General features: G+C 45.7%; 1 protein-coding gene across 3 annotated transcripts; it reads left to right on the top strand.

Moving 5' to 3' along the window:
• Window positions 1–1,615: 1,615 nt before the first annotated feature.
• Window positions 1,616–22,331, top strand: LOC116618347. 3 transcript variants are annotated; one of them, XM_032381893.2, is made up of 6 exons: window positions 1,616–2,607; window positions 3,609–3,799; window positions 4,581–8,743; window positions 11,030–20,157; window positions 20,501–20,632; window positions 21,630–22,331. In XM_032381893.2, exons 1-6 carry the CDS (start codon window positions 1,732–1,734, stop codon window positions 21,636–21,638), a joined length of 14,499 nt encoding a protein of 4,832 aa, XP_032237784.2. In that variant the 5' UTR covers window positions 1,616–1,731; the 3' UTR covers window positions 21,639–22,331. The 3 variants fall into 3 exon arrangements, with proteins under 3 accessions (XP_032237784.2, XP_032237783.2, XP_032237782.2); XM_032381892.2 differs by lacking the exon at window positions 21,630–22,331 and having other exon boundaries at window positions 11,030–17,073; window positions 17,281–20,157; window positions 20,501–21,446; XM_032381891.2 differs by lacking the exon at window positions 21,630–22,331 and having other exon boundaries at window positions 20,501–21,446.
• The last annotated feature ends 53 nt before the right edge of the window (window positions 22,332–22,384 follow it).

Below are 22,384 nucleotides of genomic sequence, written 5' to 3'. Positions count from 1 at the left end.
CTGAATATAATAAAAATGGATAACATGTTTTTTACTAAAGGTGTCCTAAAATACTGTCCGCTGACGAGGTTGATATGCTGCGCAGACTTCGGACATGTACAAAAGTACATATTTGTCAACATTCATTCCAATATAACGTTGCTTTATCTCTCTGCAGTCTACATTGTAGGTGTGACTATTAACACCAATGAACACACGATGAAATAACGTTTTTAGCTGTAACATACTTCATCGTCAGCATTTAAGAGTAGTAACGGTAAAATGAAAGGCTTGCAAGTGCACAAAGTTCGTGGCAAAAAGGAGTATGTGTAAGAAAGAGGTAGAGTAGGTGGTGAGATGGGCCGATAGATCCTATTATTGATGGGCGAGGAATAATTCCTTACGACAACGCCTCTTTACAAGGCTGTCATAAGGTAGTGAAGGGTTTGTACGCGCGTTTTATTTGTGAGTAAAAACCGCTTAGACCGACAGTCAAAGTAAGTTTCTAATAGGAGTCACATGCGGTCTTCATCTAGACGCCCGCTATAACGGTGTCAACGGTTTAATTATTGATAGAATTAGAAAGAAAAAAATAAACTACAAGAAAGGGAAATATAAACTAATGGTTATTCATCCGATTAACACCGTTTGATACAATTGACCTAGATGAAGGAAAAGGCACTTTGTTTGTTTTTTTATAATATCTGTTGTAGTTCAAACATGTCAATGATTGATTGCTTGCGAGCTTTGATCAAAGAGATATCTGAGCCTCCCTTTTAAAGAACAATTACAAAATGTGCTATTTGAATTAAATGTTTATGCTATTTATGAGTTTTATTTCTGTTGTCTTCAGGCCAAAGTGTTTTTGATACAATACGTACATACGTACAAATATTTATAATATTTATAATTTCACGATACCTTTTACTTAATATGATACAAGTTAACTTTAATGATAAGTCAGAAAGTCTCTTGCTCTGTCTTTAAGTTTTTTTTCTATGTTTAGTCTTGCACAAACAGTCTAATTAAACGGTGTCAACGGTTTTATTATTGATAGAATTAGAGGAAAAATAAACTAGAAGAAAGGGAAATATAAACTAATATTTATGAGTTTTATTTCTGTTGTCTTTGTGTTGCCAAAGTGTTTTTGATACAATACAAACGTACACATCTTTATAATATTTATAATTTCACGATACCTTTTTTTTTAATATGTTACAAGTTAACTTTAATGATAAGTCAGAAAGTCTCTTGCTTTGTCTTCAAGTTTTTTTCTATGTTTAGTCTTGCACAAACAGTCTTTAGTTTGCGCAAACATTTGCTAGCACTCTCTCGCCACTCTCTGACCAACAAAGCGATGTTTGACCTTTGCTTGGAATCTCCTGGACCACAAAAGACATCATTTTGAACTCGACGTTGGAAACCTCCCTATTGAAGCGTGAATTCCACTAGCTTTCTGACCGCGACCCCGAAAAGCACTTGACTGAACCACCAATAGGACACCAGATGTGCCAATCCGAACAATCCAACACCGGCATTTCCATTGAACTCCAATTATAGAAAACAGGTTAGGGTATTGACGCTAGAGACATAATGAGCTCAACCAGTTTTCTTGGCATTCTTAGTTCGTGATGTCATTATTTCGCTTCCAGGTTCTCAGTTTTAGCGAACTCGAGTGATGTAATAACGGATAGAAGGGCTGCAAAGCTTTCTAAGATTTTGACATCGCCCATGGTTCTATAATAATCGACTATGTTAAGGCGTTTATCGCCAACTATTTTGGCGTTGGTTGCGCTATGGACCGCCGCGGTATTCTTACAATCTGCGCTGCTGGTACAAGCCAAGCCTTATCCTAAACAATCTTCTAGACAAACTACCCGTCTTGATCCTGGGGAGGTGGATTTGACGGAGGTAATAGACTTTGATAATGTTGAGACTAAGTATAGACTCAAACGAATGCCCGCAGAGACCGAGGACCCTCTTGATGATCAGAAAGGGTCTAAGGTATTCACGGACACTTCTGATAAACGTAATGGGATCGAGACTCCGATACAGGCGTTGCAATCTCCGAACACACCCGCGATCGCGGACCAAACGTTGAGATCAGAAGTCAATACTCCCTCGACGGGTAGCACAAGTAAAAGCGTGGTTAACACTCCTAATGGAGAAACGAGCGCTGCCACGCAAACATCTAATGCGGAAACAGTTCAACCAAAGACTGTGGATGTAACTGGAGTAAAGCGCGGAGAGGTCACTACAGGGACGGAAGGATCGGGCGGATCGAGTACGCCCACTAAAGGGGAAGCTGTTGCGAAGGTTTTTGGTGGAAATGCTTCAAAGGGTAACTCTTCCTCAGCTGCTAAGCCAGATGCAAGCCCCTCTTCCGTTACCATCTCGGGTAATACCATTAATGGTAAACCTATGCTTGGTCAGGGGGGACCTATAAAGGATCAGCTGGGGAATAGCGGAGCTGAAGTTATGACGTCGCACAAGTTCTACCAAGACGAGGATTATTCCCAGCGTTCGAAGACGGAGGAGGAGGAAAGCAGGGAACCGGAAGTGGGGCATTTTCAGGTGGACGATAAATCGGCTGATTTGGAGATTAATGCAAACTCTGCTGGAGTCAAGGCAAGTAATATTTACTTGTTTCCTTGCTCCTAAGTTGTTTTCTTTCCTGTTTATTGCTTTGTTACTCGATACTCTCGCCACTAGCCCGCACACCTACCCTCTTATCGGCCTTTCTCGATACGTTCATGTTGCCCTACCCCACCCTCTTCCCATTCATTGCCTCCCCCTTCACCCTTGTTGCCATGGTACGAAGGCAAATATTGTCATACAAGTGATTAGCACCAGACTAATAAAGAAGAGGAGGCTTCCTAGATAAATTAGAAAATCATTGGGGTAAGCACATTATAAAAGTGTACATTTATGATTATAAAAGTAACAAATGATTGGGAATTGAAGTAAGGGACAGTATCCCACAGATATGCAACATTCAAATGTGAACCATTTCGTGATAATTTTTCACGAAACGCAACAGCAAAAACTGAGTAAAAAAATTTTTTTACTCAAAATTTACTTTGGTACCTTTGTTATTGGTGATATCATTTCCCGATGTAGCGTGTCGTACAATTTCACGCCGTTCTACTTTGAATAAATAATAAAAAGTCTTGATACCGTTTGGTTCTAGAGACAGCTGATAGAAATCATATATTCCAAAGTTATATATTGCTAGTTACAAGAGTCTGAATATTTATATGAATATATATATGAATATTTCTACTGTGACAACAACGGGATTAACCGAAGGCCTATCGATTCCAACAATTTGAACATATGAAGAAAACGTTGTCGTTTTGAGGGACTGGTACCGAGGACTCTTAGTTTCTTTTCAGATACTTTCTCCATTGACCAAAGATGGTCACAGTCACTGTTTTTTTTTTCCTTTGATTACAAGCCATAAGTTTACGAAGCACCTGCGGTACGGCAACCTTAAACACGACAAGAATCATGCATTTTTTCCAAATGAGGAATATATTAGTTCCCCTATATGGAAGTGACCGCGTTTGGCAAAAACGACAATTTTTGGCTAAATTTTCTTGATATGAATTTTGTGTCTCTAAACCCAGGTGAAGGCCAAGCCAGCTTCCCTGCAAGTGGTGTCACGCCCAGGGGCACACCCTCCCGTCCCCGTGGTCCCCATAGCGCCACTCTACCGCCGTCACCATAGACACCATCACCACTGGATGGACGCTTACAGACGAGGCATGGCATACCACCATAGGCACCACCACAGGGATCCCTACCACGCCTACTACAGGTAAGCCCCAGTCTTGAATAGCCAATGACGGGCTGGTCAAAATGACGGTGACGGCATGGTGAAAGAGATGATGGTAACGATGGTGGGGGCGGGCGATGATGATGATGATGATGGCAGTGTTAACGAAGATGGTGATGATGATGTTGATGATGGCAGTGTTAACGAAGATGGTGATGTTGATGATGGCAGTGTTAACGAAGATGGTGATGATAATGTTGATGACGGCAGTGTTGACGAACATGGCGATGATGATGTTGATAATGGCAGTGTTGACGAAGATGGCGATGATGATAGCAATTGTATTGGTGAGGCGATGGTAATGATAGCGATTATGATAGAGATGGGGATGGAGACTTGGTGATTATGATGATGCTACAGGGCCGTAGCAGGGGGTGGGGCATGGGGCCGTAGCAGGGGGTGGGGCACTGGAGGCACGTCCCCCCAAAAAGTAGTTTAAAAAATATAAGGAAATGACCAGAAGGGGCGTGGCTGTCCCCCTCCCCAATATTTTCCTAATGTTTTTGTATTGTGCTTCCCCCCCCCCCCCCCCAATCTTACATGTCCTGCTACGGCTCTGTGCTAATAGTTATGGCTATGTTAAAGAAGACGGCGGTTGTAATAGTTTTGTCGACGTGATGGCGATGGCTTTGGCAATTACATTCTATTTATCATATTATTATAGCTGATTACCGGCCTTAGTTAGAGTTGGGTTATAGTTAATGCAGCTCATTGATGCATTTTGGGTTATGGTTCATCACTGACAAGTGTGCTTACTGTACAGGGCTTGGATCCCGCCGCCAGCCCCCATGTATGGCCGTTACCCTGACTTCCCCCGCTACGATGACGACTACGACGCGCCTTTCTACCGCCGCTCCGGATTCGAGCCCTACCCGTACCCATTCCACCACCACCGACACCATCATCACCACCAAAGATATCCCGAAGATCTAGAGGAGAGGTCACAAATGGAATACCCTTATGACTACCCGAGGTTTAGATTTCGAGAACCATACAGAAGACACTTTATCCCTTCATTCCAGGAAATGATGGCAAGATATATGATTCCAAGAATGCAGCCTTATATGCGAGAAAACATCATAACTCCTGAGCCACCACCTATTAATTTATTTGGAAACCCCCCACCAGGAGTAATGAATAATGAAAATCCAGGATCTTTGGGGATGAGTGGAATGGCACGGACGCCTGCACTTGGTGGAATGGGTGGAGGGCCAAGTATGGCAGCGTTTGATGGAATGGGTGGAATGAATGGAATGAGCGGAATTGGAGGAGCGAGCCCGTTTGCTGGGGTTGAAGGTCAAGGATTTGGTGAAATGGGACCCATGAATGAGCTCCAGCAAATGGCACTAAACCCAATTGGAGAGAACCCAGCAGAGTCCGCCATTACGAGAACGCTCGGAATACGGAACGTGAACAGTGCGGAACCAAGGACTCATGTCAAGAAGACCTCCATCAGCAAGAGAAAACACGCGAAGAAGCATAAAGTCAAGCATGAAAAGAGTGACGACAAGAAGAGTCACGTGAACGTAAAAAAAGGGGAAAATGTGCTGAACAAAACACGTGACAGCAGCAAGAATCGAACTCGTAGAGCCTCAGAAAAGGGTTCCAAAAAACTGAAATCACGAAAGCACGGGGTACCTACCCTACACGCAGAAAAAGACAAAGTCGAAAATGGCAGCCGCAAGAATTCTATTGTTATCCACAGGCCTCCCATTATTTATCACCCTCCACCGGAGGTGTATCACAGGCCAGATATCGTCGTCCACAGAGCGCCTATTATGCTACACAGACCAGCTATTATTTACCATCAGCCTCCAGTAGTTGTTCACAGACCAGCCATCATTTACCATCAACCTCCTATAGTATTCCATCAACCACCGCCAGTAGTGAACCAGCCAATCTTGCACTCGCACGACACCTACGTCACAAGACCAAGGGTGTACCAGTCCACCTCACATATCGGACACGCCAGCACCTTTATCGGGATACCTGAACATGTGTACGGCGACTATCATGGTTTCCATGGTTACCATGGTTACCACGGTTTCCATGGTGGGTTCGGTGCTTATAGGAAAGAGCAAGTCCCCCATGCACGCACCAATCAAACGGCAGATGATACAAGTGCAGACAAGAAAAGCCAGGAGTCGCGACCCAAGCGCGATCTGTACACAGGATATCTCGATTATCTGCATTATCAGGGATCCCTGTGGCATCCTAAGGTTAAGCGTGACACGGACGATCAGTTCGATTTCGTGACGTCTAACGAAGGCGCAAAGCAGGACTTGAAGTACGAAGATAAAGAATCACATGACGTAGAAAAACGTGACGCAGATCTGTCACCCGACCGAAGAAAGCGTGACATCGATGATGGTTTTGACTACATTGCTGATGCTGCAAGCGCAAAAGAGGGATTAACATATCTCGAGAGAAAGTCACACAAGGTCGAAAGACGTGACACACATACTGAGTCACGCAACGTCGAGAAGCGTGACGCGCAGCGTGATTTTGACAAGTACTTACACCATGTTTGGAACCCTATCCCAACCCTGGACAATGATCTCGATATCCACAAACGCTATGATGATGATGATGATGACGATGACCAAAGTGATCAGTCGTATACTAAATCAAGCAAGAAGAAAAAGAAAGATGTTGTTGTTAATAGACCACCGATAATATACCACCCTCCGCCAGAGATATACCACCGGCCGGATATCGTTGTACACCGACCTCCTCTTGTTATTCACCGGCCACCTATTATCTACCATCAGCCCCCTGTCATCGTCCATAGGCCAGCCGTCGTGTACCATCAACCCCCCATCGTATTTCATCAACCCCCACCTGCCGTCAGTCAACCGCTTCTTTTCTCGCATGACTCATTCACTGTCCACCCATCGTTCTATGCGACACATCATGGATCTGTTGTAAGAGATTATGGACATTATATAGGTATACCTAACGTGGTGTCGAATTTTGGAGCGCCGCTATTTCACCCCGGTGGTGTTCACTACAAACGATCAGGGATTCCAACGAGCAAATCTCATCACGAGAAAAAACAATCCAAAAAAAGTAAACTAAGAAAGACGAAATCCAAGACGGAGAAAGGCGAGAAAAAGAATTCCGTTGTTATCCGAAGACCACCAATTATTTACCACCCGCCACCGGAGATTTATCACCGACCGGATATCGTTGTACATCGAGCACCTATTATGATCCATAGGGCTCCCATCATATACCATCAACCTCCTGTTGTTGTACACAGACCAGCCATCGTCTACCATCAACCATCTATCGTTTTCCATCAACCACCCCCAGTTGTGCGCCAGCCATTCCTTCAGTCGCATGACACGTGGGTGACACACCCCGTAGCCGTCCCAGTCTCCACGCATATTGCGCACCACAGCACCTATATAGGCGTGCCTCACGCTTACTCTGTGCACGGTTACGCTGGGCTTGGGCACGAGCATCCTTACTACAAGTCAAAGGTCCCCACAAAAGACAGCGACGTGCATGCTGCGCCAAGAGATAATATCACGCACAAGAAACATCACCTAAAACATAAGAAATCCAAAGCAAAGAAAGGAGATAAGAAAAATAACGTGATCATAAAAAGACCGCCTATTATCTACCATCCTCCACCGGAAATATTCCACAGACCGGATATAGTCGTTCACAGAGCGCCCCTCATGGTTCACAGAGCGCCCATCATATACCATCAGCCGCCTGTTATCGTGCATAGACCAGCCATCGTCTACCATCAACCAGAGCTTGTATTCCACCAGCCCTTCCCTATGGTACATCAACCCGTGATGCACGCGCATGACACGTGGGTACAGCATCCAGTGATGAAGCTGTACGGATCTACGCTTCATAATCTGGGAACTGTCCTCCACACGCCGCACGTGTACTATCACGGTCATCACGATCATCTACTCGCTTACGGAAAATCCGATCTCCCCCACAAAAAGACGGAAGAAGTAACACCAGAAGCAAGGGGTAGTATCAAGCATGCCGAGGAAGAAGCAAGCGGAGAGGAGACTCCTGATGATGAAACGAGTGGAGACGAAGTTGACGTTGGCTCCGGTGAGGAAAGCGCATCGGGATATCTTGAACTCGAAGTTGTAAAGGACACTGTTGGCTCAAAACTTCGTAAAAGTGAGGATAAAACCGAATCAGGTGCAAAGAAGGATACGATATCAAGCGATGCTCAAGCTCAGCATACGGAAAAGGGATCAAAGAAGAATTCTGTTGTGATTCACAGACCTCCTATTATTTACCACCCTCCACCGGAGATCTATCATCGGCCAGACATCATAGTTCATCGGGCACCAATCGTGCTTTATCGTGCACCGATCATTTACCACCAGCCACCAGTCGTTGTGCATCGGCCGGCGATCGTCTACCATCAGCCATCGATTGTTTTCCACCAGCCGCCGCCAGTTGTGAACCAACCAATCATGCATTCGCATGATACTTACGTCACGCATCAAACGGTTGTACCCTTTTCTACTCACATCAGTCACGCGGGGGCTTACAACGGGGTGCCACACGAGATGACGTACATGGAGGGAATAGGTCGTGGGGTATTCACAAAGTCAGGAGTTCCAGCCAAGTCGGGTGAACGTCGGGACTCAATCGGCAACACGGCAAAATCTATCGGAGCTAAGGAAAGAATTGCAAGATCATTCGAAGACACGTGGCAGCCCTATATAGAGGAAGTAACTAAAGGAGTAGGCAACGTCAAGGAATCGATAGGAGCCGGTGAGAGGATTGTCCGAGCACTTCACGAATCGCTGCCGACTGACGAGTCATATGGAGTGCAGGACATCAAGGAGGCAATCGGGGCAGGCGCTAGGATTATCCGAGCGCTTCACGAACCACACCCGATTGATCACCCGGAAAGCGCAGCACCAGCAACTAAACTAGGTGAGCACCGAGTCAGTAAGTTAAACCAAACAGCTAACGGTGACACTGAGTCTTTAGACAGTAAGTTAGGGAATACTTCAAGGAACTCGTCCAGTGATACCAACGCAGCAAAGAAGACAACTGTCATTGTGCATCGTCCACCAATCCTGTTCCATCCACCAAGTCACCTGATCCACCGTCCACCAATCATCCTTCACAGACCACCGCTCATAGTCCACCGACACCCGCTCATATTCCACAGGCCTCCCCTACTCGTCCACAGGATGCCCATAATAATTCGTAGGCCACCACTCTTAATACATCGGATGCCATTGATCGTTCATAGACCGGACCTGATGGTCCATCGCCCACCACTCATCATCCACAGGATGCCCATCCTCATCCATCACCACCCATGGTTGATTCACCGCCCGGCCATCGTACACCATTACGGCCCAAACCTGATGATAAGTCACTCTCATCACGTCATCCATCATTACCCGCACCACATGGTTCATATGCGTTGTAACGAGTGCGGCTGTGGAGGGGGAGGGTGCTTCGGCAAGAGCCGCATTCCGGGAAGTCCCGGAAAGACAAATAATGGTACGATGGGTGCTCATTAACGGATAGCCTCATACTTCATGAGATTTAAGACACATGAGTTTAGACATACGATACACATACGATACTCATATCTTAATAGAGCCAAAGCACATGAAATTAGACATACACATACAATATTTGACTCCCGGTATTGCGACACTCGATATTGCAATCGTTTTTTAGATAAGGAATGGGTCACGTGATCCTGGATTATCTACATTTTACCAGGCGATGTGTTATTTTATACTGACAACATACAAGCAAAATCTATCTATGGTATAGGGCATTATTGTTGAGACAAATGACATTAGATTTGCATCATAAAATGTTTGGCTCACGACATTCGACATAAACTCGCATTTGTGAGATGCTCTACAATTGGTATGTTGCCGACTTGGAAACTCAAAACATTTGACATACGTCATTTCACAGCAACTCATCTTTCATATAAAACAAAGACATTTCGAGAATATGTTTGTATACCATAGTCGACTACATAAAGATATCAATTTTTGATATTCTACATGCGTGACAATTTGCAACAACTAAACTGCTTTCTTATTTTCATCGTCCCAAATTACGAAAATAAATTCGCGGCTTTGATTGGCCAGCGCCTGGCGGAGAGGTGGCGTGAACTTTTTTCAGTGCTGGCTAATAGGGGACTAGCGCTAAGAGATCACGTGACCTTTTTGGGTGCCAAATTCAAAACACAATTATCAAACAAAAAATCAGAAATGACTGCGCCCGTCATACCAGAGATCGACGAAGAAATAAAATCTTTAAATGAAAGTAACCCCTTTCTGAAAAAAGAATTTTGGTATATTTTCATAAGCGCTAAATAAGTTACTGTTTTTTGCTGTTATTTTGCCGCTAAAAGGTTGAGCGCGCGCTAGTTTGCCACCCAAACAGTTAGTCCAAGTCAAATATTTTGAATAACGGGAGCCAGAAGGCGATTTTTTATGCTGGAAATCCTTGGCGAGAGTTGGAAACTATTGCAATATATTAGACATTGTATCATTAACATACCACACAAAATCCACGATTCGACACAAAGGCTTTTCAATTATCATATGCATCAAGATGGAAAAGTTCACACTGTTGCATGAAACCTCTGGTTGGGTTCATAAACGCATAGTGCCAAGAAGTAACACATAACGTACTCTCTCAACTTCGTTTCCCTTTACTTGAAATATCCTAGCCAACTCGACTACTATTAATACCCTCTTACTATGGATACTTTCTGCCACTAATGATGTACATATTTGTAGATATGATCTTACGACATATTCTAATATTTGAGAACTAAGTTCAAACGCGGACCTTGATTCGGCCACAGGGAAAAAAAAAGAAGAAAACAATATCGCTTTCAAGGCTGGAAAACAAAAAAAAGTACAAAATCGCGTTTCATGAGACGCGATTTCTCTGATAAACACCCAGATGTCCCAGGATGCTGCAAAGTAAACCTCTTACTAGAAAGAAGGCACTTTGGTCGATTTTGGTCTATCGTATTTCAATACCTTAGTTTCGTCAGTAGATAAATGCTAAGATAAACACAACAACCGTACGTAAAATGATAAATCATCTAACACAATGCATAGATTAAGCTAAGCGTTTGAACTTAGACTCAATACAGCAAAAACAAAGCAAACATAGTTATGTATAGTTATAATGTCAGTGATTGATCAAAATCAATGAATATTTTAGATACAAAAATGATCGACAAGCATGACAAGAAGAAACGGAGCCCTGAAACGAAAAAGAAAGACGTAGTGGTCAATCGTCCACCGATCATCTATCATCCTCCACCGGAAGTTTACCACCGACCGGAAATTGTGGTCCATAGGGCCCCTATCCTGATCCACAGGCCTCCTATAGTATATCACCAGCCTCCAGTTGTCGTTCACAGACCAGCAGTGGTTTACCATCAACCACCAATTGTGTTCCACCAGCCACCACCAGCAGTCAATCAACCGATGTTATACTCGCATGATTCGTTTGTGATGCATCCAGCAGCTGTTGCGCAGCATGTTAATTCAGTAGTTCACGAGGGAGGCCGCTATATTGGTATCCCACATGGTGGCGTTTCTAATTACCCTGAAATGTTTGGTATGAACACAGCAGAACATCACTTCCTGCCGTCTTTCTCGCCTCGTTACCCTGTACCTGGGTATAGCGGACAAGGTATAGGGGGATTTGGGGGTTTATTCCACAAACGTGGGGAGGTGACAAAGCCAGAGGAAGAGCCAGAAGAAAAGGATGAAGCCAAAGAAAAATATGAGTCGGAAGAGAAAGATGAGGGATCGACTGATGAGAAAGATCTGGAATCAAGTGGGGATGACACCGAAGTGAGTGGGGCCCAGGAGGACAATCCTAAGACGTTGCAGAAGGAGAAGCACGCAAAAGGAGAACGTAAAAACCTTGTGATGGTACAACGCCCTGACATGGTCTACCACCCACCGCCAGAGATCTACGACCGTCCTGATGTAATTGTTCACAGACCAGATCTAGTGTATCATCAGCCATCTATCGTTTACCACCAGGCATCAGTCGTCATCCACCGTCCCCCTATCGTTTATCACCAGCCTCCTGTGGTATTCCACCAACCACCGCCAATGAACAAGCAACCGATTATGAATTCCATCGATGCTTATGTTCCACATGCGTTCTTTGAGCCGCATTCAAGTGAGGTGCATCATGTTGCAACGTACAACGGTGCACCTCACTTCTACCCCGCCTCTAGTGGCAATGCATATGGCTGGGGGATGCAGCAAGCTGCTGATATCGCTGCAGCGCCACACCAAGGTCCCATTGCTCACCCACAAGTTCCAGGCTTTGCCCCAGCTTTCGGCAGGTCTTCAGTAGAGAAAAATGCTTCCAAGAAATCAAAAAAGTCCAAGAAGAGAAGCGAAGCAAAGCACTATCACAAAGATAAATCCGGCTCTAAAAGAAATTTTGGGCATTTTACTCTGATGAACCCGATGATGCCTCATTACCACGCTCACAAGAAGCAATTCGTCGTTATTCACCGCCCTCCTGTGGTATATCAGCCTCCACCTGAGGTAGTGCCGAGACCGGACATTGTGGTTCATCAACCGGACGTTGTACTACATAGGCCTCCCCTGGCATACCAGCAGCCACCGACGGTTGTCCATCACCCTACAATAGTCTACAATCAGCCTCCTGTTGTCTTCCACAACCCACCTCCAGTCGTATCGGCACCTGTAATGATGTCCCACGACATTAACGCCGTGGTTCCCCATTTCGCAGAAATTGCGCAGCCCGTGGGGTCAGTTCTAGAACCTCAGGGTTCCATTGTTGGGGTCCCTTTAAGTCAAGGGTACATGCAATCACCTCTAGCGCCTCCTATGCCTGGCTACGCTAAGTCCAAGGTCAGCAAAAATAACCCTGAAGCTGGAAATAAAGATAACAAATCGAGGTCGAGGCGTAACGTCGAAGAGAACGAAGAAAAACAAGGATTCCGCAAACAGGATATTGTTGTCTCAAGGCCACCACTGGTTTACACTCCTTCGCCAGATGTGTTCGCAAATCCACCAGTGATTGTACCACAACCGGCAGTCATTGTTCAGAGACCCCCTGTGGTCTATCACCAGGCTCCTTTGGTTGTTCACAAGCCTCCTATCGTCTACCACAGGCCACCTGTGGTCATGCCTGCGCCCATCTATCACATGCCTGTGTATCACCATGGTTACGCTTTCGGAAAGGCGAAAATCGCGAAGACAAAGTTAAAGAAAGTGAAGCGAGAAGCAAAGGACAAGAACAAAAAGCACGACAAAGGTGACCGCAAGAACGTCATCGTTGTAAATAGACCACCAATGATTTATCACCCACCACCGGAAATATACGATAGACCGGATGTGGTCGTTCATCAGCCTGATTACGTCATCCACAGGCCGTCAGTCGTTTATCACCAGCCATCTGTCGTCGTCCATAGACCTCCTATTGTGTATCATCAACCGCCAGTTGTGTTCCACCAGCCACCACCAATGGTTCGCCAGCCCGTCATGCATTCCCATGATACCTATGTAGCACATGCGTATCACGAACCATACGCTTCAACGATCTCACACGCTGCTACGTATGTAGGGGCTCCGCATTATTACCCGGGTGGCTTCGGATACGGTCCATGGGGACCTGCATTCGGGAAATCTAAAGTACCAGCCAAGAAATCAGACTCGAAGGGTAAAGAAAAAGCTAAGGTCAAGCGCTCTGTCAATGAAGGGAACAACTCCACCGCTAAGAAATCGGACAAAGGTGACAAGAAGAACACTGTAATTGTCCAAAGACCTCCAATGATTTACCATCCACCACCAGAGATCTACGATCGTCCAGATGTTGTCGTTCATAGACCTGATCTGGTTGTTCATAGGCCATCAATTGTGTACCATCAGCCGTCCGTCGTGGTACATAGACCACCGATCATCTACCACCAGCCTCCTGTTATGTTTCACCAGCCTCCTCCGCTTGTGCACCAACCAGTATTGCATTCGCACGAGACATACGTCAGTCACCCGTTTTACGAGCCGTACGCTTCACATGTAAGCCACGCTGCAACGTATGTTGGCGCTCCTCACTTCTTCAATGGTGGATGGGGTTATGGGTATGGTCAAGGCGTAGCTGCTCCAGGATTTGGACCAGCTTTCGGAAAGTCGAAGGTCGAGAAGAAGAGCGATGCAAAGAGCAAGTCAAGTGAGAAACCTAAAACTAAACGCAGTGCAGATAAAGAAGCCAAGAAACAGAAAAAGTCACATAAGAAGAGCGAGAAAGGCAAAAAAAAGAATATTGTTGTGATGAGACGTCCCCCAGTTGTGTATCACCCTCCTCCAGAGGTCTATCATCGTCCAGACGTTATTCTGCATCGCCCAGACATTGTTATTCATCGTCCCTCCGTAGTCTTTCACCAACCATCAGTCGTAGTGCATCGTCCTGCTGTGGTCTACCACCAGCCACCTCTTGTTTTCCACCAACCGCCTCCCATGGTGCATCAGCCCATCATGCACTCGCACGAGACATACCTGGCTCATAGCTACTTTGAGCCACATACCTCTCATGTATCCCATGCTGGAACCTACGTTGGTGCTCCACACTTCTACCACGGAGGCTGGGGGTACGGTTACGGCTACCATCCAGGTCATTCGTTTGGACACTCGTTCGGAAAGTCAAAGGTTGAGGGGAGCTCAGGGAAAGTTTTTAAGAAAGAGTCCAAAAAGATACCTGAAGATGACGACGATGATAATGATGATAATGATGATGACGAGGATGAAGATGATGACGATGTAGCAGAGGATAAATCAAAAGATACAACATCTAAGACGAGTGCAAAACCAAAAAGAAGTCTCCCAGATAAAGAAATGCCACCTTTGAAAAAAGCGTTCCGCCGATTCCAAAAATTCTTAGTAAAGCGTTCGGATAAACCTGAGAAGAAATCAAAAGCAGCGCATCCAGAAACCAGGAAAGTGAACAAGAAAAACACAGTCGTCATCAACAGACCCCCGATGATCTACCATCCTCCTCCAGAGATCTATGACCGTCCAAATGTCATTGTCCACAGACCGGACCTGGTGTATCATCAGCCCTCTATAGTATACCACCAACCATCAGTTGTCGTTCATCGTCCACCCATCATCTACCATTCCCCGCCTGTCGTATTCCACCAGCCATCACCGATGGTGAACCAGCGGGTCTACCATTCTCATGATAGCTACGTGGCACATCCATACTTCGAGCCACAATGGTCAAGCTTACACCACGCGATGACGTATAACGGAGCACCGCATTTTTTTAATGGCGGTTGGGGCTACGGTTGGGGACTTGGTCATGGGATGATGAATGGTCCTTTCTCCGGGCCAGTAAATACTTTAAATAATCCTATGCACTATGCTGAACCAGTACCCCCAGCAGACTCGTACCCTAACGCGCTTGGCGCTGGTTTCATTCCAGGTCCTGTCTTCCCGCCTGGCGCCGGTTATGGACCAGAATTCCCATCCGGCCCCGGGCCATTCAATTATGGACCGATGGTAGGACCATTTAACGGATATGGACCGCGTTTTGGACCATTTAATGGGTTTGGACCGGCAGGCCCTGGGCCGCTTCACGGCTATGGACCAGACACTGGACCGTATGCCCCTGGCCCCATGTTTAATGGGCCAGCTCCTTATCGCCCATACGCTCCAGAGAACTATCCACGCGCCCCGATGATGCAAACTACAAATCCCATCTTCTCAAAGTCTAAAGTACCCGTTGGCAAGAAGAAACCAGTTGAAAAAGAAGCGCCGTCTGTTAAACGCAGCAGGCGAGCCGTCGAGGATAAGGAAGATGAAAAGGCTAAACTAGCTGAGCATAAAGAACACCACAAAGGACTTAAGAAAAACGTCGTCGTCATGAACAGGCCCCCAATTATCTACCACCCACCTCCGGAAGTCTACCATAGACCTGATGTAGTCCTTCATAGACCGGACATTGTCATTCATAGACCATCCGTTGTGCTTCACCAGGCTCCAGTCGTGGTTCATAGACCAGCTGTTGTGTACCATCAGCCTCCAGTCGTCGTCCACCAGCCTCCACCTCTTGTACATCAGCCTATAATCCATTCACATGATACCTACGTCAGCCATCCATTCTTCGAACCGTTCAGCAGTCATATAACCCACGCCGGGACCTATGTAGGTGCGCCCCACTTTTTCGGAGGTGGGTGGGGTTATGGATACGGCCATGCGGTAGGAGGCTTCGGAAAGTCAAAGGTTGAAAAAACAGATAACAAGAAAAAGGATAAGAAAAGTAAAAAGTCTTCAAAGTCAAAGAAAACAAAAATCTACCATGCACAGAAAATCAAAGAAGAGAAGGCCAGCAAGAAAAATGACATTGTAGTCAACAGACCACCTATCATCTATCACCCTCCTCCAGAGGTGTACCACAGACCTGACATTGTCGTACACAGGGCTCCTATTGTACTTCACCGACCCCCTATTATCTATCATCAACCACCTGTTATAGTACATCGACCAGCCGTTGTATACCACCAGCCTCCCATCGTGTTCCACCAGCCGCCACCAGCGGTCCATCAACCGGTGCTTCACTCTCATGACACGTTCGTGGTGCACCCCTCCGCGGCTTATGAACCTAGAGGGTCGACCGTCTCGCACGAGTCAAACTACATTGGAATCCCGAGTCACGTCGAGCAGTACGATGATCTGCATGACTTTGGCGGTGATTCGTTTGGAGCGTACCATGGCAGCTACCACGGAGGCGGTTACCATAGATACCATTATGGACGTCATGGGCATGGCTTTGGTCGAGGTGCTTTGATGTTACATCGCTCTGATATAGCACATAAGGGAAAGGGTACAGAAGATGTCGAGAAGGAAGACACAAAGGAGAAAGAGGACGATAAAGCTGATGATGAAAGCAACGACAAGGGAAACAGAAGACGCAAGAGACAGATATTAGGATCCCATACACTCTACGAAGAACTTACACCATTCAACGACATCCATCCAAGGGTCCCAATAGTGGAAAATCTCCAGAAGAAATCCACCATCCCCGGAGTCCCGTCCAGCTTCCAGCGCGATATCTCCAAGCGTGAGGTTGATGAGAGGTCTCCACGAGGCAAGCGCCAGGTGTTTATGCCTGGGCTTAACCCTTATGGTACTATGGGGGCTGCCCTTAATACCGAGGCACAACCTGGTGTTACTCCTGAATCTGCCCAAGCAAGTGGCATGGATCTCAATCAGGTACTAAAAGCAGCACAATCTTTTTATCCTCAACAACAGACAGGCTTTCCTTATGCTTTACCCCTAGTACCGCATGCTCCTTATATAGCGCCTTACCCATACGCAAAAGCACAGCCTAGGGTGAGAGTGCATGTAGAAACCGCAAAGTCGAATATTCCTAAACAAAAAGTTTCACGAAAACGAAGGCAAATATCGCCTTTTTTACAGGCCCCGGCGATTGGCACGTTTCCGGGAGTTAACCCCGCAGCAATGGGCCCCCTGGCTACCCAGGTTCCTCTTGCGCACTTCGGCGCTCATCCAGCACCGCAGTTTGGACCCTACAATGCATACCACCAGCCACTCATCTCGCCATATCAATATTACCCTTTCATGGAGCCCCACAGACCACGTGTGAATATCAATGTGCAGTCCGCGCGATCCAAGGTTCCAAGATCACCATTAAAACGCAGACAGAAGAGGCAGGTGCCTGGTGGTCAATTGTACAACCCATATGCGTTAGCAATGATGAATGATTTTAGCGGAATGGGGATGTATAATCCTTATATGGCAATGTCACCTGATCTGAGCCAGAGAGATGACATAGCTAATGATGAAATGGACCGGCAAAGTGAGTTATACAAAAGATACCTGAACGCGCTGTACACATACTACACTGGTTCCCCGTTGTTCCAGAGCAAGCGACCAAGAGTTAAGGTAAACGTGCAAGCTGCCAAATCCAGTATTCCCAAATCTGATAAGAAAGGAAAGTCACGAAAGAAAAGGCAACTATTGAACTATATTCCGATGTCTCCACTTATCACGGGACGGTATAATATCCCTCTGGCACATAAAACAAGTGAGGGCTCTGGAAGCGTTGGCGAGATAAAAAGAATTAGAAGAGCTGTTAATAAAAGCAGAAAGTCGAAGAATCAGGTACAAAATACAAAGAGGGACGAATTTCAGAAGCAGTTTGAAGCCAACAATGATATAAGTGCTGGACCAATGACAATGAATCCTGATGAGCCTGGATCCTTCCAGATGGATGGCAATAGAGGTTTTGCAGGAGGAAACACCGGATTTGAAGATATGCAGGAGGTCGGGCCTGGGGGACTCAATAGCATGAGCATGGAGCAAAGGGTGCAAGACCAGGCTCAAATGTACGGTAATGAGGCGCGCCCCGAGCAGAACCCCATGCAAGATGCTGTCCAGAGACAAAACCTGATCAGCAACAATAACGGTCAAGATCAGATTATCACCGGAGCTAGCGAAATGCCTGCAACAGCTGCTGCGCAGAGAATGGTGCTCAACGAGGGTCAGGAGCCAATTGGGCCATATTCTATGGCCTCGGCACCAGCCAGATCTTATCCAATGCAACCTGCGTCTATTGGACCAGCACAAATAGAACCTGGACCTATGATCCCCTTCGCGGGAGCACCCGTACCAATAGGGCCCTTTGGAGGCTACCCAATAGGGCCTGTGCCTAATACTTTCCCAGGAGGCTTTGCAGTACCTCCACATTTACCAGTACAAAACGTTTTCTCTCCGAATGGTGTCCCATTAGCAGGCATTGAGCCACAACACAGTGTAAACGTTAACATTAACACCGCAAAGAAGCAGACAGTTGCAACGCCGGAAACAAAGAACAGCGACAAGAACAGTAAACGACAGAAGATTTCTATACTAAACAGGATTCCCACAATGCAAGTTTTACCTCAAAAGATTCTACAGAACGGGATGATTGTGCCACAGCTAGCTTCTTATCAAAGCGACAAACAGAATAGCCCTCATGGGATGAACGGTATGTTGTTGAGTGAGCTCCAAATGCAAAGAAACAAGATCCCCTCGAGAAAGACCAAGGCAAAAGATAAAGAAGCAAAAAAGAGGCAGTTCTATCAGGCACCGTTAAGCGGACTTCCCGTAAATACACTTCCTGTTCAGGCACTTGTTATGCCACATCTAGGCTACCACCCAAGACCACGTGTCTCAGTCAATGTCCAGGTCTCAAGGAAATCGAACACAGATGACAATGAGAAAGCAAGGTCAAAGAGGCAGATCTACGGAATAAATGAGCTCCCAAAGGGGATCAAGTTACCTGAAGGATCTGGACACGATAACACTACACAGAAATCAAGCAATGTAACTGAAGATAAATCAGCAAAAACCAAGCGGCAGTTGTACAATGTGCAGCCAAGTCTACCCTTAGCTCCTGCATCAATGGTTCCGCTTGCAGGATATCCTGTTCACAAACCACACCACGTATCCATCAATGTTGAGGTATCGAAAAAGAGTGAATCAGGAAAAGATAATATCGTAAAAAAAAGCGAGAGTGAAGGGACTAAAGAAGAGAGAGCATCGAAGAAGTCGGAGCAAGCTAAAGAGACAAAAATTGATGCAGATAAACCAAGAAAGAGACAATTCGTCATCCCATTCAATTCTCAAGATGGAAATAGCAACGAGCCAGTGCATGTTTATGGAAATCCACGAAGCCAAGGAGAGACTGCCAACATTCAAGAAGCACCTCAACAAGTCGTCATGAACTCGCAGCCGGTTCAACAGGAACTACAAGCACAACAGATTCAATCTCCGTACGCTTTAAACCCTTTCTTGCCTGTGAACCACGTTGTAGGTCTCGGTGACACTTTGCACCAGCCTAATCATGTGAGTGTCAACATCCAGGTTGCAAAATCGAACATCGTAACACAACCAGAAAATTCTAAGGAAAGGTCCAAGAGACAGATGTTTGGAACAGTTCCTCTGCTTAGCCCTCTTGCCCCAAATTCAATGGAAGTCAAACTTGAAGCAGCAAAGGGAAGATCTTCTGTACCGAAAAGGGAAGACAGCGAGAAGCCCAAGCGTTCAGTGGAGGAGCAAAAGCCGAAGGCCGTGAAGAGACAGCTGTACAACTTTGTTGGTGGGCAGCCGGCTCAAGTTCTACAGCCTCAGCAGCAGTATGTTCAGCAGCCTCTGGAAGGTAGCCAGGGTTACCAAGTCATTCCACAGCCACAGGAACCGCAGGGATTACCGCAGGCTCAGTTACCAATGATTCCTCGGCAGCCGGCCGTTATGATGCAACCGGTGCTACCGCTGGCATATCAGCAGGCTCAGGTAAAAAGTGATATCATCAATAGATTTATAACCATTTGTATACAAGCAAAAGCTTCCAAAAATGCGCAGATTGATAAGTTCAACAAATATGTCGTTGTAAAATAAAATGTGTTGTAAAGGTTATTTGGTTTTAATAAAATTAAAAAAGCTATGCTATAGTACATGCTGCTGATAAATAGTTTTTCAATGCGGATGCTTTAAACTCTTAAAATAAACATCTCACTCAGAGCTTCACGCAGAAATCCCTGTCAACTTTGAAGAACAACCTGCAAGAGTCTTCTTGAATGTATCAACGAGGATTATTGTACACTCTATAACTAACTTTAACATCCTTGGTTCTCAGGTCCAGTCTCCGTATGCTCTATATCCAGGATGGCAGCCACAAAAGCACGTCAACATCAACGTCCAAACGGCCAAGTCAACTGTCCCTCACTCTTCAACTCGAAACGCAGACAGGCCGAGTGATCAACAAAAGGTACGGTCTACCGTGCCTAAAGCTTCATCCCCGGCAGTTAGGCCAAAGAGACAGCTTGTTAACATTCTTAAGAACATCCTTCAAAGACGGCGTGGGCCAACTAGACTTCTGGATAATCTGTTAAAGAAACCGAATAAACCAGAGAACCCGTTTGAGTTTAGTTCCGATGGAAAACAGCCGGTGGAGGTTGTGACGGATCCACCTGCTGGAGTGCAAGGAAACCAAGGCAGACCACAGGAGATCCCCTTTGACGCATACCTCAACCAACAGCAGAAGGATAACCCTCAGATATACCAGTTCAACGATGCAGCGCCTGCACAGAATAATCAACAAGAAATGCTATTTGATCAAGGCCCACCGGCACCTCAACAGCAAATTGTACAACAAAACGTAATGCCGTTAGCCCGCGGTCCACAGAACTTTCCTCAAAATGTAGAGCAGCCGCCTCCGCAGCCGCAAATGAATGCAGCTATGTCTCCGGATAGAAGGTGGCCTATTGTTGCGCCAATGCAACCCCCTTTCTTCGGCCCTCAGCTTCCTCCTCCAGACATGTTCCCACCCCAGATGATGCCACCAATGGTACCGATGATGCTGCCTCCAATGCTACCCCTACCTCCACCTGGATTACCCATGCAACCGGAAGCGCCGGTCCAGCCACCACCCTTACCGCCACCAGGAGGCCCATTTCCACCGGTGGCAGCGGACCAGGGAGACGACGAGGACAGGCCTTCTGTTAGCATCAACGTGGAGACCTCCAAGTCGAATATACCAAAGTAGATGACTTTAGTTAGAACGTAGCGAACATTTAGCGGAGGTGAGCATGCCTTAGAACTTGCATGAACATGGGCAAAAGGTTGTTATAAAATAACCAGCATAAGAAAAATTGTAAAACATGACAAATAAGAAGTGTAATAAATTAATTAAGTGTACATAAAAACAATAACTCGCTATTCTTTACTAAAAGTGAGACTAATATATTTCTTTGTTCTCTTTGTAGAAACAATGACATTGTAAATTACCATGACCGCGCTACGTTAAGAAGACTGGACACTAGCGAGAGCAAGTGTTTACACGTGACACTGTCCCAAGGAAATTGGGTACAGAGTAAAGAGATGCCGGTCGCAAAGCATGATGGGATACAACTGGCCCTTGGACGGACTTAGGGAAGGGCGTCTCCTATGACAACTGATAAGGCTAGCAAGCTAGGAAAATGAAAAGATATAGGGTAGTAAAATCTTGACGCACTGTTGAAAAACGTTAGAAGAATTTTAGTTACCAGAGAAAACAATCAATTGATATCTCACCAAAGACTAAAACATCGATTTCCATTTCCCATCTAAGACTATTTATACGACATAAGACATTAGCTGTCGGTACAAAAGATGCCCCTGTTTTTCACTATATTTTCCTCATTTACCGGAACGTTTATTTGTTGTTCCAAAAGTTCTTATAGAACAAATTTTAAATCTAATAGATGTGTATCTATAGAAATTCCAATTATGTGAATAAATAAGGCTTTCATTTTGACAATCAGACTTGGCTAGACAATTTGTGTACCTCATCTGAGAGTCCCACATGGAACTGCCCCATTCCAATGCAAGTACTATACTGCCCGCCAATCAAAGGGAAGTATATTACTAGAAAGTTTAGTAGTTTATCAGATGGAGTGATTTTTTGTATGAAGCACAGAACAATACAATACCAGTGAAATTGTTCGGGGACATGAGTTATTCAATCCGAATAAAATATTTC

The sequence above is a fragment of the Nematostella vectensis genome, chromosome 15, assembly GCF_932526225.1.
Source record: "Nematostella vectensis chromosome 15, jaNemVect1.1, whole genome shotgun sequence".
Classification (NCBI taxonomy): domain Eukaryota; kingdom Metazoa; phylum Cnidaria; class Anthozoa; order Actiniaria; family Edwardsiidae; genus Nematostella; species Nematostella vectensis.
The sequence above is the reverse complement of the archived record's forward strand: the minus strand, read 5'-3'. Positions and strand labels throughout refer to the sequence as shown.

Coding starts and splice junctions, on each gene's coding strand:
- LOC116618347 (XM_032381891.2), top strand. CDS start 1,732: ATGTTAAGGCGTTTATCGCCAACTATTTTGGCGTTGGTTGCGCTATGG. Junction 2,608..3,608: donor CAAACTCTGCTGGAGTCAAG/GCAAGTAATATT, acceptor CTCTAAACCCAG/GTGAAGGCCAAGCCAGCTTC. Junction 20,158..20,500: donor TGGCATATCAGCAGGCTCAG/GTAAAAAGTGAT, acceptor CTTGGTTCTCAG/GTCCAGTCTCCGTATGCTCT.